Raw genomic sequence first — 18,343 nt, forward strand, 5'->3', positions numbered from 1 at the left:
TTTATTCACCATCGATCGCAGTATGTCTCATTTAATATCCATGAAACTAATATGTGTGGGGTTGTCAGAGGAGTTCCTCAGGGCTCCCCTCTCGGGCCTTTGCTATTTTCTATTTTATTAATGATTTGTCTTTACGCTGCACCTCCTGTTCTGTTCATGCGCATGTCGATGATGCAGTTTTATATTCCACAAGGCCAAATGATTTAGAATTGCACGAGATCCTGCAATCAAATTTTAATAATGTGCAGCATTGGCAGACTCAAAATAAACTCATCCTTAATAAATCTAAAACTTATTCAATGCTGTTTAGAAGATATTCCTCTACATTTGGGGAAAGTGGGAATCTGCAACTGCATTTTTTGGACCGCTCCGAAGTGCATTCCACTGAGAAATTTTAATACTTGGGAGTTTGGATTGAGCTGGATTTATCATTCAAAAATCATGTCCAGGCAGTTTCTCATAAAATTACTAGTTTACGAACGCTGTCCCGTTCCATTAAATGTTTTGACCTTGCAGTACGGAAACGTATTGCAACTCCGCTTCTGCTTCCTATTATTGATTATGCAGATATAATCTATTAGAACTCTACCTCCACATGTCTTCAGTTGCTGGATGTTATCTACAACAGTGTTTGTCATTTTGTTTTACGTTGTCTGTTCAGAAGCCATTGCTGTCAAATGTACAAACACCTTTCATGGTACTGTAACAAAATAGAGTGATGTAACGATCTAGAGTTGTATTTTTAATATACTGTAAGTAGATCTAGTTTTTATAATCAGAAGAATAGGTTGTTTTTATCATCAGGGAGTTCATTTAACACTCTGTATTGACCTTGAGACAAGAAAAGAGAGAGTTGGGATCGTTTAAGAATTTTATTATAAATTCTACAATCTATCAGGACTAACTCTGTGTTGTTTGGAAATGAATGTGATGTTCGATGTGTGTGTGTGTGTGTGTGTGTGTGTGTGTGGTTGGTTCAGACTCCTTAGGCTGACGTCATTGAATCTGGTAGTCTTTGATTGTTTTGACTAGATATCACGAGGCTTATAAAGTGATGACATGAGCTGCTATTTTGCCATGTACGTACCCAGTGGGGGGCCTCCCAGGTAGATCAGGAAATGCCAGGTCTGAAGACCTCGGATGTGCGCTGGAGCTGGTCAAAACCGCGGTCACAGCGTTTCAAAGCCCGTCTGAAGGGTCGACCCAGGTAACAATCGGCAGCGTCAGCAGGTGCTCTTATTTTGAAAGGATGTCGTCTGGTTGTTAAACGACAAAAATCTCCAACTTCACAGTTCTTAGTTTAAAGAAGAAAACACATCTGGCCAGGCTGTGCTTCTCTTTGGGATGACGGTGAACAGAACTGAAGTCAAAATGGAACTGAGCTTAAAATGGCGTTGCCTTGTTTTATATCTCTGAATTGTTGATAAGTTTTAGTAAAGCGGATAGGACACTTTAAGTCAACAAGCCAGATTCTCTTGCGGCAGCCGAAAGCTCTGATTGGTTGGAACAATGTGTCATGCGTTTCTATGGAGATGAGGGTCAGTCTGTCTGTGCAATAGTCCTGTTTTCATTAAACACATAAATCATGACATCTTTATTCCACAGATCATTCACTTGATTATTATTGATCAACATCTGTTTCGACTAGCTTTAATCACAAATTAAGTACTTTGATTATTGAAAAGCGTTCTTCTTCTCCTTCTGGCTCTTCTCCTGGAATGTAAACAGTCTGAGGAACACCCGACCTTGGCGTTTTCTACACGGGTGTTACTGTGTACAGGGGTAGCTGTGTGGAGCTGAAAATAATGAAGTTCATAACGTTACAGTACTCACTGACAGCTAGACATCAACTTATTTTTAAATGCACTCACTCAGATTTTCCTTCTTATTTGCAAGCCTTGTTAGTTTCTGTAATCCCTGAGCATCAAACTCGATCTAATGATCATCTGTCGTTTGTTATTCCCCGGTTTAGTAAAGAAGTGGGGAGACATGCCTCTTGTGTTAAAGCTCCCTCTGACTGGAATAAGTTACCTTCAATCTTGAGGTCCATTTCTTCAATTAGTCTATTTAGAAATTGTCTTAACGAGTATTTATTGCCTATTTGTGATTGTTTTGCTGTCACCGCCTAATTTGGACACGTCTGCATGTGTATACTGGGTCTGCGTATATTATTATGCATTCTAAAGATGCTATTATTTTTGGTGAGCCATAGCTTAGCAGGACATTTTTTAACTTTATTTTTTGCGTGTTTTGTTTGATTTAGTGATTGTGTTGTGATTACGTAAATGGCTTTCCTGTCTTATCTGCTTTTTTGTTGTATGATCTGAGGACCCGCTCGAAAATGAGATAACACATTTCAAGCGGTTTCTGTCCTTGTAAAATATAAGTTCGATAAATAATAAAAATAAATAAATAAATGTTCTAAGTTCATTTTTAGTTCTAACTCACACCACAGATGATAAAATCAGTAAATCTGTTTTTAGATTTAGAACATTTATCCTTTAAATTGGTCAAACTTCGATAAAAACAGTTTTAAACTACAGTTTAAACAATTATTGACCTGATTGTTATGAAATTCGTGTTATTATGATTTTTGCTCTAAAACACATTTAAAACAGATCTGAGATCAGTCTGAAGTGACTTTGCTCAGCCCCTTTTATAACCAGAAAAAAAAAAATAACGGACTGAACACAAACTGATCTGACCGTTTAAATTTTGACCACTTTGACCAAATTTAAGCTATTTTAAAAAATTTAAATTTAAGCTAAAATTTCCAACTATTGCCTGGAATCGGTGCTAACCACGCCACGAACATGGGATTAGCCATTCAGTTACTGTTAAACTTGCACTTCCCCATGACGCAAGCTCCAGCTTAACCAGCTAATGTGCTCATCTAAAAATAGCCCCCTTTCACAAACAACTGAAGGTGTACGGTATGTACAGTCTATGACGGTTCCGCTTACGCCAATATCGTACACAAAAAATGCTGAACACTAACTGGAAACTCACAAAAATTTTATAGAAATCAAAGAATCTCGTTTGTTGGGTTTTTGGTAGTTTAAGACCTTTGGAAACTGTATTTAAGGGTTATTTGTAATTTTTAAGGATTTTTAAGGCCTTAAATTTGGAAAAGCTAATTTAAGACTTTTTAAGACTTTTTAAGGTCCCGCAGATACCCTGAGCATCAGTACCACAGAAAGGCTGAACTGAGATCAGCTGGTTCTGGTCTAACAGTGGCTGGTTTATCCAGCAGGAGAAACAAGACTCAGTCCCATGCATGTCATTTCTATTCTCTCTGTTTCTATTATGCTAATTATTTATGGTGCAACAGAAAATAACATTTAATGCAAGTCAAGAAGCATTTTTATTACAGTTATCTAGTCAGAAGCTGTAAAAGATTAGATCGATGCTTAAATAAACATCTGGAGGTGAAAAGTACACCCTGGATCCAAAATAACTAAAATGATTATAAACAAAGTTCCTCACAGAAAGACTGAAGTTATTTACTCATCGCTCTTCAAAATCACGGCAGCAGGAACATAAATAACATTTTAAATTTATGTAGTAAAAATCTTAAAAACAAATTTGATAAAAAAGTCTAATAAATGCTATTTCGTTCTTCAAATTTCCATTTGAACTTATAATTAAAACCTGCTTGTTGCCAGTTTTAATACAATTTCATATTTTTAAGCAAAATCTCTTTCAAAAAGGTCAACTTCTTTTTCTGTAACTTTAATAACATATATATTTCTATAAAAATATTCTAAACTAAATTATATAAAGAGGAACTTTAAAAATATATATATATTAGTTATAAAACAACAAATTTTACAATGTAAATTATTTTACTAAATGAGCTTTTTTAAAATCTTTTATTCATTAAAATACTTTAAAAGTTTTAAATCTAAAAGATCTTCGTTAAAATATGTAATTTTATTCACAGTGTCTGTTTTTCCAGCTGTTTTATCAGATCTGGAGCTAGATGGGTTAAATTAACTATTTTAGTTTGAACAGATGGATCCGAGTTATTAAATCTATCAGTGAGCAGAGTCAGCGTGAAGTTTATAAGGACTGAATTAGTCTGCAGAGCCACGCAGCTCAGAGGTCTTCTCCTGGAAACTGGAACAGGAAGTAGAAGCTTCTGACCTCCAGCCTAAAATGATAAAAAAGAATTTCAATTCCTCAGATGTTTCATTTAATTTTAGTTGTAGAAAAACCTTTAAGCTAAGATCCAAAACATCAGTGATGAAGCTTCTCTCATCTTTGTGTTCCTTACTTTTACTTTTCTATCATTCAGAAACTGTCTGCAGTCGCTAAAGTGCTAAATAAAGCAGCACAAATAGATACGATAAAGTCAAAAGGAACAAAATCATGAGAATCACAGAAATTAGCCTTCCTGTTGAGAAAATGTTTTTTAAAGGGTGACCTTTTAACGGTTTCTGGTTTTTGCTTTATTGATTTGGATGAATATTGTTTTGGGCGCCAGTCAGGTCTCCCTCCTGACATGTAGAGCTCCGGGAGTTGATGTCACTTCTCCCGGCATGCAACAGTTCAAATCGAAATGGCGCCATCTTGGCAGGCAGAAGCCCGCAGCTGGGCTATTTGTTATTGTCAGAAAACTCAAACGGGAAGTATGGTAGATTCCTGTTGTGCCCCAGGATGCCAGAACAGACGCGGACGACATAAGGAATGAGCCATCTACAGGATTCCCCAAGATCCGAACCGCCGCAAGCGTTGGATCATTGTAATAAGACGCGCTAGTGACCGGGCTAAAATGAAACTGTGGGATCCCGAGAGTAAAGGTTTTTGCTTATGCAGCGACCGCTTCATATCAGGTACTTAAACCAACGTTTCCTCAACTGTGTATGGTATTTATTTTAAATGCTTTTATTACGATTCTTAGTGGGCTTCCTAAACTTATTTTGGCGTGGCGTTTTCTGTCTTATTACTCATAGCAACAAGTAAACATCACGTAAAACGTTGCCTCGTGAGTTCTGCGTGCTGCCGTTTACGTGTTTTATGATCACAGCAATTAACCGGCTAAGCTGTATTTAATCAGATCGCACATAAAAAGCACTTTGGATTGCTATTATCTGTCTCACCAAGACGGATCTCAGACAAATCCTGCGACGCTCCTGCCTGACATATTTATTTTATTCACGGAAAAAAATCAGACTAGTGATTTCTCTTGGCGTTCAGTTTATACATTCAAACAGCACAGCACTCTATTTAAACTCCTTACATGTAAATCTATGTTATTTGTCCATCCATCCATCCATTTTCATCCGCTTATCCGGAGTCGGGTTGTGGGGGCAGTAGCCTAAGTCGAGAGGCCCAGACTTCTTTCTCCACAGCCACCTGGGCCAGCTCCTCCGGGGAATCCTAAGGCGTTCCCTGGCCAGGTCTGGTAAGAAGTCCGCTCCGACAGCTTCTGACGTTTTTAAAGCGTATCCCAGGGGCACGGTAAGGGTCGGAGATGTTTAGTCTATTTAATTTCTGACTATATAAAATGATTTCTTCGGTTTTAAAGTGTAAAGTAAACTCCGACGAAGTAAAATCCAAGCCGATCCCGTTCATTTTGTTTACCTTTGTTGCCTGCCAACATGGCGTCTACTCTCTGAGAGTCACGTGATGTCCAGAGCTCTATAGGATTTTTGGAGAATTCTATTGTTTACAAGTTGGATGATATAAAATAACCCGTTACACAAGGACATACATTCACAGACATATACCCTTATAATAATTACAATTGCATGGCACTGGAGTGAGTTTACTCAATAGTGCAGAGTAAACAATCAGGTTTCGAAGTTTTCCACAGGTCCAGTTTATTGATTTATCTTCATCCGTATAGGGAGGAAGTTGTAGAGGCAGGTGTTCAAGGAACACACACACAAGAAAAAAAAAAGTTGACAGGGCGTCTTTTGGTGAAACAAAAGTGATGAGCAGTTTGACACAAATACGGTCTCATTTTAGTGGATCGGCTGTCTGAAAACTGTTCCGCGATTTTCAGTCTCTCAACTTAGACCATGAGTTGTAGCTTTTGTGTATTCTTTTTAGATATTATTTGTGCAATTGTTGGACAAAATGACTTGCTGTGGTATTAATTGCACTAACAGAGCATCCAAGGAGTATCAAACTTAATTTTTTTTGGTAAGTAAAATTATATTTATGTATTTTAGGTCACTGCCGCTCTTGCACTAGCTGAGCTTAGATTTTAACATGTGCTGTTTAACCATGAAATTTAAATGTAATAGGGTAAAACCCAGTGCATTTAACATAACGCTGCTTTTTTGAAAATGGGTTGAAATATAACATGTTGGTGGAGCTAGGTTCCGACTAACGGTATGGTTTCCCTCCCTTCACCGGCAGCTTGGTGCATCTCTGACCGCAGCGGAACCTGTCTGCCGCGCGGCTGCCGGCTTGTGGAGCTCTCGGGAGACCTCTGTGTTCCACCCGGTTTTACCCAGCGGTCAGCCCGGTGGATCTCTGACTCAGAAGCTCTGGTGTTGTGCAGTCAACTCCGGTTGTAGCTAGGTTGCTACCTCCATTTGCTTAGCTCCCACCTCCACGTTAGCTTGTAGCTACATCGCTTCAGTTCAACGGGTGTCATCATTTGATCCTAGCCTTACAGCCCCACCCTCAGCTCCACTTCTTTTCCCTTTTGTGCAATTGTCTGGGCTTGACGGAACCTGTGACACGGTCAAAATGGCGGTGGTTGCCACCTCCCATTTTGGCTTAAAAACTTATTATTGGAGCCTATGGACACAAATTGTTCAGTATATATGTTGATGGTTCACAAGCAAGAAACCACAGAAGAAGAGTTGTTCACATACCTGCTGATCTCAGTGCTGCCCCCTTCAGGCTCTGGGCAGGAAGCGCAGGTTGATTGGTTTGGAAGGGATGAGCAGGGTTCTGGTTTTAGGCTGAATGAGCGGAGCTCCGTGTTCAGGCTCAACTCTGTAGTGCTGAATCAGCTGCAGAGAAACACAATCTGATCACTTGGCAGCAGCAGGAAAAGGAAAACCACCAGGAAGAATCTTAGAGTTGAATTAATTTGCTATGGAGCAGAAGGAGGGGTGAGGCTGCTGTGTGTGGTGCTGTTCTGGACCCAGTATCTGATTGGGCTGTAGCTGGTGGGACAAAGTGTGACTTTAGAGAGCAGCTGGAGGCTAGATTGTGACTTGGAGACACAGGTCCATCATACATCACAAGTGACCCGGCAGGTTAAGTCGCTTGACTTCTATGGCATTGTGGGGAGTTGGATTCCCTTGGCACAAACAGTGGCAGCTTGTCCACAAGGCTAGGGCGCCACCCCACCCGTCTCACTGGAAGAACATAGGAATCAGAAAACATTACAAAAAAATAAAAAATTATGAAACTAAACGATCACTGAATCATGCAGCCTACAAGTGCTGTGTATGATCTGCATTTAAGTGTAGTTTAGTGTAGTGCTCTCAGGACGAGCAAGATGAACAGATAGGCCAGGGGATGCAGAGAATGTTCCAGGAGTCACCTCCACCTCGTTACTCTGGGGCTGCGGCATGTGGTTCTTCTCTGGAGGCTGGGTTGAAGAGGTCTGGAGCTGCTGCACCTTCTCCACCAGGTAACTGAGTTGATCACTGACAGAGGTAGCAAACTGATCATGTTGAGCATTGAGTTGCCCCATCTCCTGGTGCAGTAGGCTCATCTGTTGTTCCTGTTGGAGGAGCCTCTTCCCCTGAGCCCCCAGGGCCCCCAAAACTGAGTCAGAGCTTGCTGAGTCCATTATTGGCCAGTTTGTACTATCAAAGCACAAAGAGGACTCAAATGCAGAGCTCACACAGTTTTAATCAGCAGAAGGGATTCCTGGCAGTACAGCACAACTGAACAAGTCCAAAACTAACTAAATACACTCTCACAAAGTGTTACTGAGAGCAGGTTCACAGTACTCCTCTTCTTCTACTCCCCATCTTCCATGATGGGGAAAAAGGCACAGGATATTTAGCGTGGCGCCTCAAAACCATGTCCAGGAGTAGATATAAGAGGCCAGAGAAGGTAGCCACCTCACCTCATGTGCAAGGACCAAACCGCAAAAGAACAGCAACCACAGTGCCTCAACAGCTTGATGGAGATGCCTGCAGGGAGGCAGTTTCATTTCTTCTTCACTGTAACGATGAGACCGTTGTCTTTCAAAAGATGAAGATGACCTTTCAACATCGACAGGACCTTGTGCATGATCCACAGAAAAGTGCAGATGTCCTCAAAACATTCCCTCGTTTTTTAGACGTTAAAGGACTAGTAAGTGGTATTTTTAATACGACTGCAATTGACTGCAGTCTTAGCTGGTCAGATTTTGACAATGGTGCTTATTTAATTAAAGCATTTTCATGCATTAATGATTAATGGGTAAACCAAGACTTCCAACTGTTGCTTGGAGCTGAAACCTCTTCTAAAATGCTTGAGAAATGGGCCACGACATTTAAATCCAAGGTTATTGATGAGGCCCGAAATCTGACTCAATCAGCGGAGGTTCGCCAACTTCTGAAAGCTGCTGAGAACCTTTCGACAGATGATGACACCAGTAAGGCTACTCACTCTTGCATTGTAGTCCAGCAAGCTCAAGCTTTTTTATTTGTGAATTGTAATATGCCATCTTTTTCCCTGCCAAAAGACTGGGACAGTGATATGGCTTCTCTGTTGCTCCTTCTTCATTTGTTGCCACCCACTGCTGGTCGAAAGAGGACAAAAATTAGCCCCTGTGATGCGGTGGACAAAATGGTGCACTTTCACAAGGTGAATACGCCTCTTCTATTACAGTCTAATAAACTAGGGTAACCCATTAGCAACAGAATATTATTTCCTATCCGTGTATCATTCGTTCTTTTCATTTTCTATTTAAACAAAGTTTAAAAAAGGCAAATTTTGTTTATTTGGTTATCCATCCATACATTTTCAGCTGCTTGTCCGGGGTTGGGTTGTGGGAACAGTAGCTTCTCTGGCTCCTCTCAACGCAGAGGAGCTGCAAGTCGACTCCGAGCCCCTCCCGGATGACTGAGGTTCCCACCCTATCTCGAAGGGAGAACCCAGACTCCCTGTGGAGAAAACTAATTTTGGCCGCTTGTATCCGCGATCTTTCTTTTGGTCACTACCCAAGCGGCTGAAATGATTGCAGGGAACGCCTTGGGATTTCTCAAGAGGAGCTGGCCCAAGTGGCTGTGGAGAGGGAAGTCTGGTCCTCTCAGCTTAGGCTGTTGCCCCCGCGACCCGACCCTGGATAAGTGATTAAAAATGGATAGATGGAATAGAACGAATGATGCATGGATTATTTCCTATATGCAAGTTGTCATTACAAAAGTACTTTTTATAGTTTTCTTATTGCCATATGTACACACCATATGCAGTTTGCTGTATAGCATGCAGGAAGCACTTAAAAAATTGAAGTTGCTCATTTCTCAACTGCTTTTTTACTGGTGCAGCAGTAGCTCAGGTGGTAATGCTGGTTGCCTCATGAATGGAGGGTCATGGGCTCGATTCCAGCCCCCGCCAGGTGTATTCTGCTGTTGTGTCCTTGGCCAAGACACTTCACCCAACTTGCCTGTGTTAGTGGTGGTCAGAGGGGCTGACGGCGCCAAATGGCAGCCTTGCCTCTGTCAGACCTCTCCAGGGCGGCCGTGACTACAAAGTAGCTCACCATCACTGGCAGTGTGTGAATGTGAGAGTGCATGAAAGCGTCTTTGAGTGTCCTAAACAAGCGCTATATAAGTTTGATGATGATTATTATTATTAAGTGTTCTTTCCAGTTTCACAGGTTTATTCCCTTCACATAAAAGCAAAACATTTAATTAGTATCTCACCATCTATTTGTAGAAAATTTTATGCATTTGTTGGTTGCTGGATGACCATACCGGAGTGTTTCAGAAATAAATACGATTATAAAAATGTCTATTTCATTTGTACGTGTTTTTGTTCCTCAGTCAAACTGCAGCATTGATGAACACCTGCAGAGACGAGAGGGGAAGCAGCCATACATTCTTGCAGTTGGTCGCACACCAAACAAAACTGGTGCATTCTACATTGTTGTGGACAAGCACCTCATCCCCTGCCAAGCCACCAGCTTATGCGGTGCTTTTGATGAACTGTTCAAATGTCACTACGTTTTCAACCTGTCCTATGATGAGTCCCTGGTCCAGCTCTTCACCTTTGTGCAAACAACGATCTACAACATCGACGCTTCAACAACAAGTGGATCTCCAAGAGTTTGTGAGCTTCGAGCAAAATTCTTTAACTAGGTTTAAAAAATGTTCAAGTGTTTCATCTGTCAAGCTGTTCATGCTGCTTGCCAGTTACTAATAACTCATCTAAGACTTGACCATAGTTTCTATCCAAGCACCAGGTTTAAGTTGGTTTGTGCACAAGATCGTTGTAGGCGACAGTTTTCTACATATTCGGGTTTCAAAAAACATTTAGCTGTTCATGAAAAGGATCTTTCGCAAAGTCTTGATGCAGAAAATCCTGTTAACTGTTCAGAAGGTGACACTAAAGAAAGCGAAACAAATACCACGCAGAGCTCAGAAAATAATGGCTTTGAGGAGAAAGGAACTGATCTTATTGCAAATGTGAAACATATTTGTGCTTCAATAATTGGTAAACTGCAAGGAAGTGGTATGACAAATAGTGCTGTTTCATCAGTTGTTAGTGATTTGGAAGATCTTGCTACTGGTCTACACGCTCAGGTAAAAAATGACATTTTGGCTCGTTTCTCCAAGGATGACCCTGTGAGGTCTACATTAAATGAAAGCTTGGACAATTTTGTTAGCTTTAATACCGAAACGAAAAGAATGGCATATTTCAGAGAGAAATGGGGCATTGTGGAGCCTGTTGAAATAATGTTGGGAGTTCGATTCGATACAAGGAGAAATAAATTAACAGACACCTATGATTAAGGCTGTCGCGGTTGAGGAATTCCCACTGCGGTGAGTCAGGGCAGCTCAATATTGTGGTATGCAATATTATTGCACCCCGTTTTTATTTATGTACTTAGCAAATTTGTTTGATAATTACTAAACTCATGGCAATATTTCCTTTGAAACATTGTGCTTACACATTTAAAAAATGTTAGAAAAAAATACATGGCCATTTTTAACACTTTATTGAATGCAGATCAAAGGGCAGTAACGGCATTCTCTGACTGAACTTAAAAACAACATTCAGGAGGTTTAACTTTGAAATGCAAATTTGGCTGCAACGTCTAACAGAAATAAAAAAAAGTGCCAGTTTTGTGTTTTAAAATAAAGTATACAAAATGAGATGCCCTAGGCACTGTCATTTCACTTTCACACACAAGAATAACTGTGATTTATAACTCGGTCATGTCCTTGTTACGCGCAAGGAAAACCAGCATGTTAACCTTATGCGGTTTGAGAGAGGATCTGAGAGGGGTGACAACATTTCCAGCGACACTAAAAACCCTCTCGGATGGTGCGCTTGTTGCGCAAATACACATGTACTTACGTGCGACTTTGGAGAGCAATGGAAATCTCTCATGGTTGTTGCGCCACCATGTCAGAAAGTTTTCATTAGGGTCAATAGAGCTCCGGACCCCATGTGACTCTCAGTTAGTGGACGCCATTTTGGCATGCAAAAAAGGTAAACAAACACGGATGTAACCATGAACATGAACGGGATCCATGAACATGAACGGGATCCGCTTGCTTGGATTTTACTTCGTCGGAGTTTACTTCACACTTTAAAACAGAAGAAATCGTTTTATATAGTCAGAAATTAAATAGACTAAACATCTCCGACCCTTACTGTGCCCCAGGGATATGTTTTAAAAACGCCAGAAGCTGTCTGAGCGGACTTCTTACCGGCACAACACCGGACCTGGCCGGGGGAACCCCTTGGGATTCCCCCGGCCGGAGGAGCTGGGGAGAAGGTCTGGGACTCTCGACTCTACTGCCCGCTCCGGAGCGGACTTCTTACCGGCACAACACCGGACCTGACCGGGGAACCCCTTGGGATTTACCCGGAGGAGCTTGCTCCGGCGGCTGGGGAGAGGGAAGTCACGCTACTGCCCCCGCAACCCGACTCCGGATACGCGGATGAAAATGGATGGATGGACGGACAAATAACAGATTTACACGTAAGTAGTCTCGGTGAGACAGATAATAGCAATCCAAAGTGCTTTTTATGTGTGATCTGACAATTGATCAACCATTGCTTAAAAATTAAATGCAGCTTAGCCGGTTAATTGCTGTGATCATAAAACACGTAAACGGCAGCACGCAGAAATCATGAGGCAACGTTTTACGTGACGTTTACTTGTTGCTATGAGTAATAAGACAGAAAAAGCCACGCCAAAATAAGTTTAGGAAGCCCACTAAGAATCGTAACAAAAGCATTTAAAATAAATACCATACACAGTTGAGGAAACGTTGGTTTAAGTACCTGATATGAAGCGGTCGCTGCATAAGCAAAAACCTTTACTCTCGAGATCCCACAGTTTCATTTTAGCCCGGTCACTAGGGCGTTTTATTATAATGATCCAACGTTTGCGGCGCTCCGGATCTTAAGGAATCCTGTAGATGGCACATTCCTTATGTCGTCCGTGTCTGTTCTGCATCCTGGGGCACAACAGGAATCTACCATATTTCCCGTTTGATTGAGTTTTCTGACAATAACAAATAGTCCAGCTGCCGGCTTCTGCATGCCAATATGGCGCCGTTTCGATTTGAACTGTTGCATGCCGGGAGATGTGACGTCAACTCCCGGAGCTCTATGGGTTCCTCCTGCAGGTAGTGAGTGAGCTCCAGCTCGGCTCTAACTCTCTTCGGGACGGTTGCAGAAGACGTGCTTGTCCGTGACTTCAGCAGGTCTCCAAGCGTTTTTTTCTTTGCCGTTGGTGGCAGCACTGCCTGCTCCAAGGTCTCTGGCTGGGCTGCAGCTGACGCACTGACACCGCTCCCTCCATCTTCCATGTGTACTATCTCCTCGATCAGCGCGGACTTTACCTCTCAGCATGCGTTGTCGCGAGATTTAATCAAGTGCGGTAATGGCGGTGGCACGTCATGCAGCGCGGTGGGTTTCTTAATATTGCGATATTTGCTTCTTGCGGTTACCGCAACAGCCCTACCTATGATCAAGTTCCAGTAAAAGAAACATTTGTTTACATTCCAATTTTAAAAACCATTAAATGTATGTGTCGTAATGCAGAAATTTGTAAATTGCTTAGTGAAGCACATATATCAAAAACAAACACATTTGAAGACTTCTGTGATGGAAGTTATTGTAAGACACATCCCTTGTTCTCTAAAGGTCAGAGTTCCTTGCAAATTCAGATGTACTATGACGACTTTGAAACTGCAAACCCATTGGGTTCAAAACGCACTGTCCATAAAGTCGGTGCTCTTTATTTTGTCCTTAGAAACTTGCCACTTAAGTTCAACTCTGCTCTTATGAACATTCATCTGGTAGCACTGTTTCACACTGAAGATGTGAAAAAATCTGGATTTGATCCAATTCTACAACCTCTAATAAGTGACATCAAAACACTGGAGCATTCTGGCATCGCTTTACCGTTCTCAACTGAAAAAGTTCATGGCACTATATGTCAGATAACTGGAGATAACTTGGCAATGCACTCAATTTTGGGTTTTATTGAGTCTTTCAGTGCACGACCTTTCTGCCGTTTGTGCTTGATTGAGAAAGATGATGCCCAGACTGTTTTTGACGAAGATGACCCTAAGATAATCCTGCGTGGAAAGGATTTGTTTGAAATGCATTGCAATGAGTTGCAGTCAGACCCACAGAAGTTATCAGTGTTTGGCTTAAAGCACAATTCAACGTTAAATGGCCTACAGTTCTTTCATGTTTGCCACAATTTCTCTTTGGACATAATGCACGACATTCTTGAAGGGGTGGCACAGTACGAGATAAAGTTACTGTTGGAGCATCTTTGTGAAAATGTTTTGTCAAAAAAGCGATCTCCTTTCAAGAGTTTATGCTTTTGATTATGGGTATTTGGAGCGCAAAAATCGCCCTACAAGGATAAACCTGGAAAGCAGTGGCAACAGCATAGGGCTCAATTCCACTCAGACTCTTTGCCTTATAAGAAACCTTCCTCTCATTTTAGGTGATCTTTTTCCTGAGGGAAACCCAAACTGGACTTTGCTGTTGCTTTTGTTACAAATCATTAACATAATATTTTCTCCGTCTCTGTCATTTGGCATGACAGTACACCTAAAGCATTTGATAATAGAACACCATGTCTTGTTCAAACAGTTGTATCCAAATAAGAATCTCATCCCAAAACATCACTTTATGATCCATTATCCTGCTTGCATAAGAAAAATTGGGCCTCTAATACATATGTGGAGCATGAGGTTTGAAGCTAAACATAGGGTTTTCAAAAACACTGTTAAGAACTTTAAAAATGTCACAAAGTCCCTTGCAAAAAAACACCAGATCTCCATAGGATACCACTGGGAGACGTCACCTTTAAATCACATCGAACATGGACCCTTGAAATCATTTAATGTGGACACTGAGGACAATACAGAGATCTTTGCAAAAGCGCTGCATGCAGCACCAAAAGACTTATTTTCTTCTACCTGGATCAAAATAAGTGGAACAGAGTACAGACAAGGACTAATCATTTGCTGTGATGTTAAAAATGAAATGCCTGTATTTAGTCAAATAAGAAAGATCGTTTTACCTGACAGTACCACGTACTTCCTTGTGGTCGATAACTTCAATGAGCATTTTCATGCCTACAAAGTGTTTAAGATTGAAGAAAAGGATGTTGTGAAAGCAGACAATCTCATCAGTTACAAACCCTTTGACTTGCAATGTGCACATAGTGGTGTTGGTCAGTATGTTGTGCCTCTATTTTATTTTTAGTTGTATTAAAGCAGCTGATTGGTGGCCAGTTTGTTTTGGTGCTTGGAAGACCTTTGGAATTAAAGGAATTTTATTTAATTTGTTTATGTATCATTGTATTTCTTGAGCCTCAAAGGCAATTACGTTCAGGCTTAATAGAGATGAATGGCATTTATCTTTCGCATTATTCTGTTGCCTCATGTGAAATGTGAAATTTTGTACATTTTGATTATGAGAGTGTTTTCACTATTGCAAACACTTAACAGTACAACTAAACTGGTGTTTGCTGTGAATTTCACAATATCAAAACAAATTGATAATTAGAACATGTTAAAAACACTTGTTAAAAATTTAATCAAATATTAGTGCTGATTAGTGTTAAATACACTTAAAAGTGACACTCCAAAGTGTCATAAAACAACACCATTGATGGTGTTATTTTATAACACTATTGAAAGTGTAATTTTAACACTGGACTGGTGAGGATTATATAAACACTGCGATAGTGTTAAAAATAACACTATCTGAGTTAAATTTACACTGACGATTTTGGCGGACATAAAAAAAATGGTCCAATCGGGATCACACTTCACACTAAACTCACCCTGGACTAACCAGTCAGCCAAACAGAGATCTCCCTTGTCCAAGTGGCCAGGGCGCATGATCAATTGGGTCACAGTGACGGGACACACACACTGTCACAGACGCATGACGTTCTGTCTCAATCTGTCCCCCTGCTGATATTCTGCATTCCAGATTCTGCGCTTCAGGCTGTGTGTGTGTGTGTGTGTGAGCGCGCGCGCACGTGTGTGCATGTGGGGGGTCTTGTTCTGTGTGAAAACGAAGCAGTACAAGTGATAATGCTGCAGGATTTCATAACTGTATCTTCTCAGCAGCAGCACTGCAGGTGCTCTCCATGTCCAACATGTGTATAAGCCAGGTCCTTAGTCAACTTAAAGTTGCACACATTTTTCCGCTACGTTTTCTTTCATACATCCCAAAGTTTGCATGGAAAGTTGCTTACGCAGTTTTCCGACCCCGTTTTGTGCGTAAGCAAGCTTGATAAATGAGGCCCCAGGTACTTAGCATGAGCTCATGTGTTGTACATTCATCAACTTATCAGTAGGATGCATCACTCTTTATCATGGTTTTGATAAATGCTTTGGGCTGCCTTGATTGGCGATGGGAATGTGCTCTATAAATAAAATGAATGAAAACCTTCTCACTAACAAAGAATTGACATTCAAATGTGCAGCTTGATGTGAGATCAGTCAGACTTCACACTAAACTCACCCTGGACAAAGCAAAGTGCATCTCCATCTCAGCCAGCCTCTTCCCCACACAGGCTCGGACTCCCACTCCGAACGGGATGAAGCTGTACGGGTGGTGCTGGTAGAACCCTGGGGTGGCTCTGTCTCCATGGCTACTGGGCGCCTGTGTGTGCAGCCACCGCTCCGGGACAAAGTCTTCTGCCTTTACAAACTCAGCTTCATCGTGACAGGCTGCATAGTGACACAGATGGAACTGAGTCTGGAAACAAAATGAGGAATGAAATTTATGCAAAGACAGAAACCGTGGGGGGTGATCATCAGTAAGCCCGCTTCTAACCTTCCTACCTTCTTGGGGAACCAGTAGTTGCTGACAATCACCTCATTCTCTGAGATGAAGCGCCCGTTTCCGGGCACCACAGGATACAGGCTGGAAGGATCAGGTGAAAGTGACACATTTAGTTTCAAGTTTCAGTCGTTCCTGATCAGATCAGACATGTAAAAGCTCTCAGAACATATAAGCCATTCATAAAAATAATAATAATGGATTACACTCACTGGCCACTTTATTGGGTACACCTGTCCAACTGCTCGTTAACACAAATGACTAATCAGCCAATCAACTCAATGCATTTAGGCATGTTGACATGGTCAACACGATCCGCTGCAGTTCAAACCGAGCTTCAGAAAGGGAAAGAAAGGTGATTTAACCCTCTGGAGTTGGTGGTACGATTAGCCGTTTTGACAAGTTTTAGTGTTCAACTTTATAATTAGGGCTGGACGATATTAGGAAAACCTGCGATATGCAATAACAGTGATTTGCAATGACGATACTACTTGCGATACAAACTTAACCCAGGAACAAAAATAATCAAACCAATGAAATAAAATATGACGAAAAAATCATAAAAATGAGAAAAGCAAAAGGTGTGAGGAAAGGGAAAAAGATTACGAACAAGAAAAGGCAATTAGTGGATCCCGGGAAAAGCAGAATCAGCAGAAAGAGCTAACTCAGGTGTTTGCTAACCATCAAAATTAAATGTCAGCGGTAGGCATCTGACCTATGAAAACCCACCCAATTGGCCAAATAGGTGAAGAGCTCTATTTGATTTGTTGAAAAAACATCATGCTTCTGGGAGATTGACAGGATTCATTGGGTGTACCAAAGATTTGAGATGACCATTCACTGCGATGTTTATCTGTTCTTTGCGATATGCATATTGCGCATGCTCATATCGCGATAACGATATATTGTTCAATTCAATTCAACAGGCTTTAGTGGCTGAGCATGCGCTGACGGCCGATTACCGGATACACAGCAGCGTTTAAAGCTGATGGCAGCATTTTTTCATGACACAAAAGGGGCGCACAAGCCTGAGTAAAAAATAAAAAGGAAAGAAATCTGCGCCGCACCAAGGTTTTCTATTATCTGTCATATCACAGAGTCTGGAAACAGCAAGTTGGCGCCCCCTGCAGCTGCAGGCGCTCCTGCTGACTGAGAACGTTCAGGTGCACCGTGTGTGTATGAAGAAGAGGAAGGGGAGGGGTGCGGTGGGGGAATTCACCTCTGGGTCTTTCCCAAATGAAATGAGCGGGTAGGGGCTGAATCAACTGTATTAACATGGCTAAAGTCAATCACATCTTGATGTTCTTCCATTTAACGCACATTTCATTCATAATATCATAAACACAGGCCTATCATTCTTTCAGGTGTTTCTGAATTGTGTGAAATGGCCAAATAAAAAAAGGAAAAACAAAACGACTTTGTGGTCACCCCCCCATCAAGGTCAAATTGTTTAGTCCTGACTAAAGTTAACTTACTGAGTCAAGAGCCAAACAGAAGAGATGAACATAAAAAAGCTAAAACCACCAGGTTTTCAGTTTTTTGAAGCAGTTAACTGGGATTTTAACGGTTAAATTCGGTCAACTAGTTGCTAACAGAGCTAATAGGGCTGAAATATTGAAACGAATATTCAAATGGTTCGAAAAAATTCCTTGAATCGTTTTTTACTGATTGAAACTAGGATTTGTTAAATGTTCGCTGTAGCCTGTGGCCTGCCTGAACAACAACAAACACATGTTGATCATGTTCACATAATAATAAATAAAACAACTCTACAAGCAGAAGAAAACTCCCCAGGCACCACTAACTATCCTGTTTAATTTTTGCAGATGGCTGCACTGATTATTTTTTACCTGATTTGTTCTGTAAAAGTTGG

The 18,343-nt window shown here is 41.1% G+C and overlaps 1 protein-coding gene across 1 annotated transcript in view; it reads right to left on the reverse strand.

The window, feature by feature from the left end:
- Nucleotides 1-858: 858 nt before the first annotated feature.
- Nucleotides 859-18,343, reverse strand: part of cyp27a2 (cytochrome P450 family 27 subfamily A member 2) — a 36,062-nt gene continuing 18,577 nt past the window's right edge. The window contains exons 7-10 of the mRNA XM_054734722.2: nucleotides 16,473-16,554; nucleotides 16,150-16,386; nucleotides 6,834-6,974; nucleotides 859-4,153 (exon numbers count right to left, since the gene is read on the reverse strand). Of these exons, the coding sequence (XP_054590697.1) occupies nucleotides 6,858-6,974; nucleotides 16,150-16,386; nucleotides 16,473-16,554 (436 nt within the window). The 3' untranslated portion in view covers nucleotides 859-4,153; nucleotides 6,834-6,857. The remainder of the gene's footprint in view (nucleotides 4,154-6,833; nucleotides 6,975-16,149; nucleotides 16,387-16,472; nucleotides 16,555-18,343) is intronic.

This window comes from Nothobranchius furzeri, chromosome 3 (genome assembly GCF_043380555.1).
Source record: "Nothobranchius furzeri strain GRZ-AD chromosome 3, NfurGRZ-RIMD1, whole genome shotgun sequence".
NCBI lineage: Eukaryota > Metazoa > Chordata > Actinopteri > Cyprinodontiformes > Nothobranchiidae > Nothobranchius > Nothobranchius furzeri.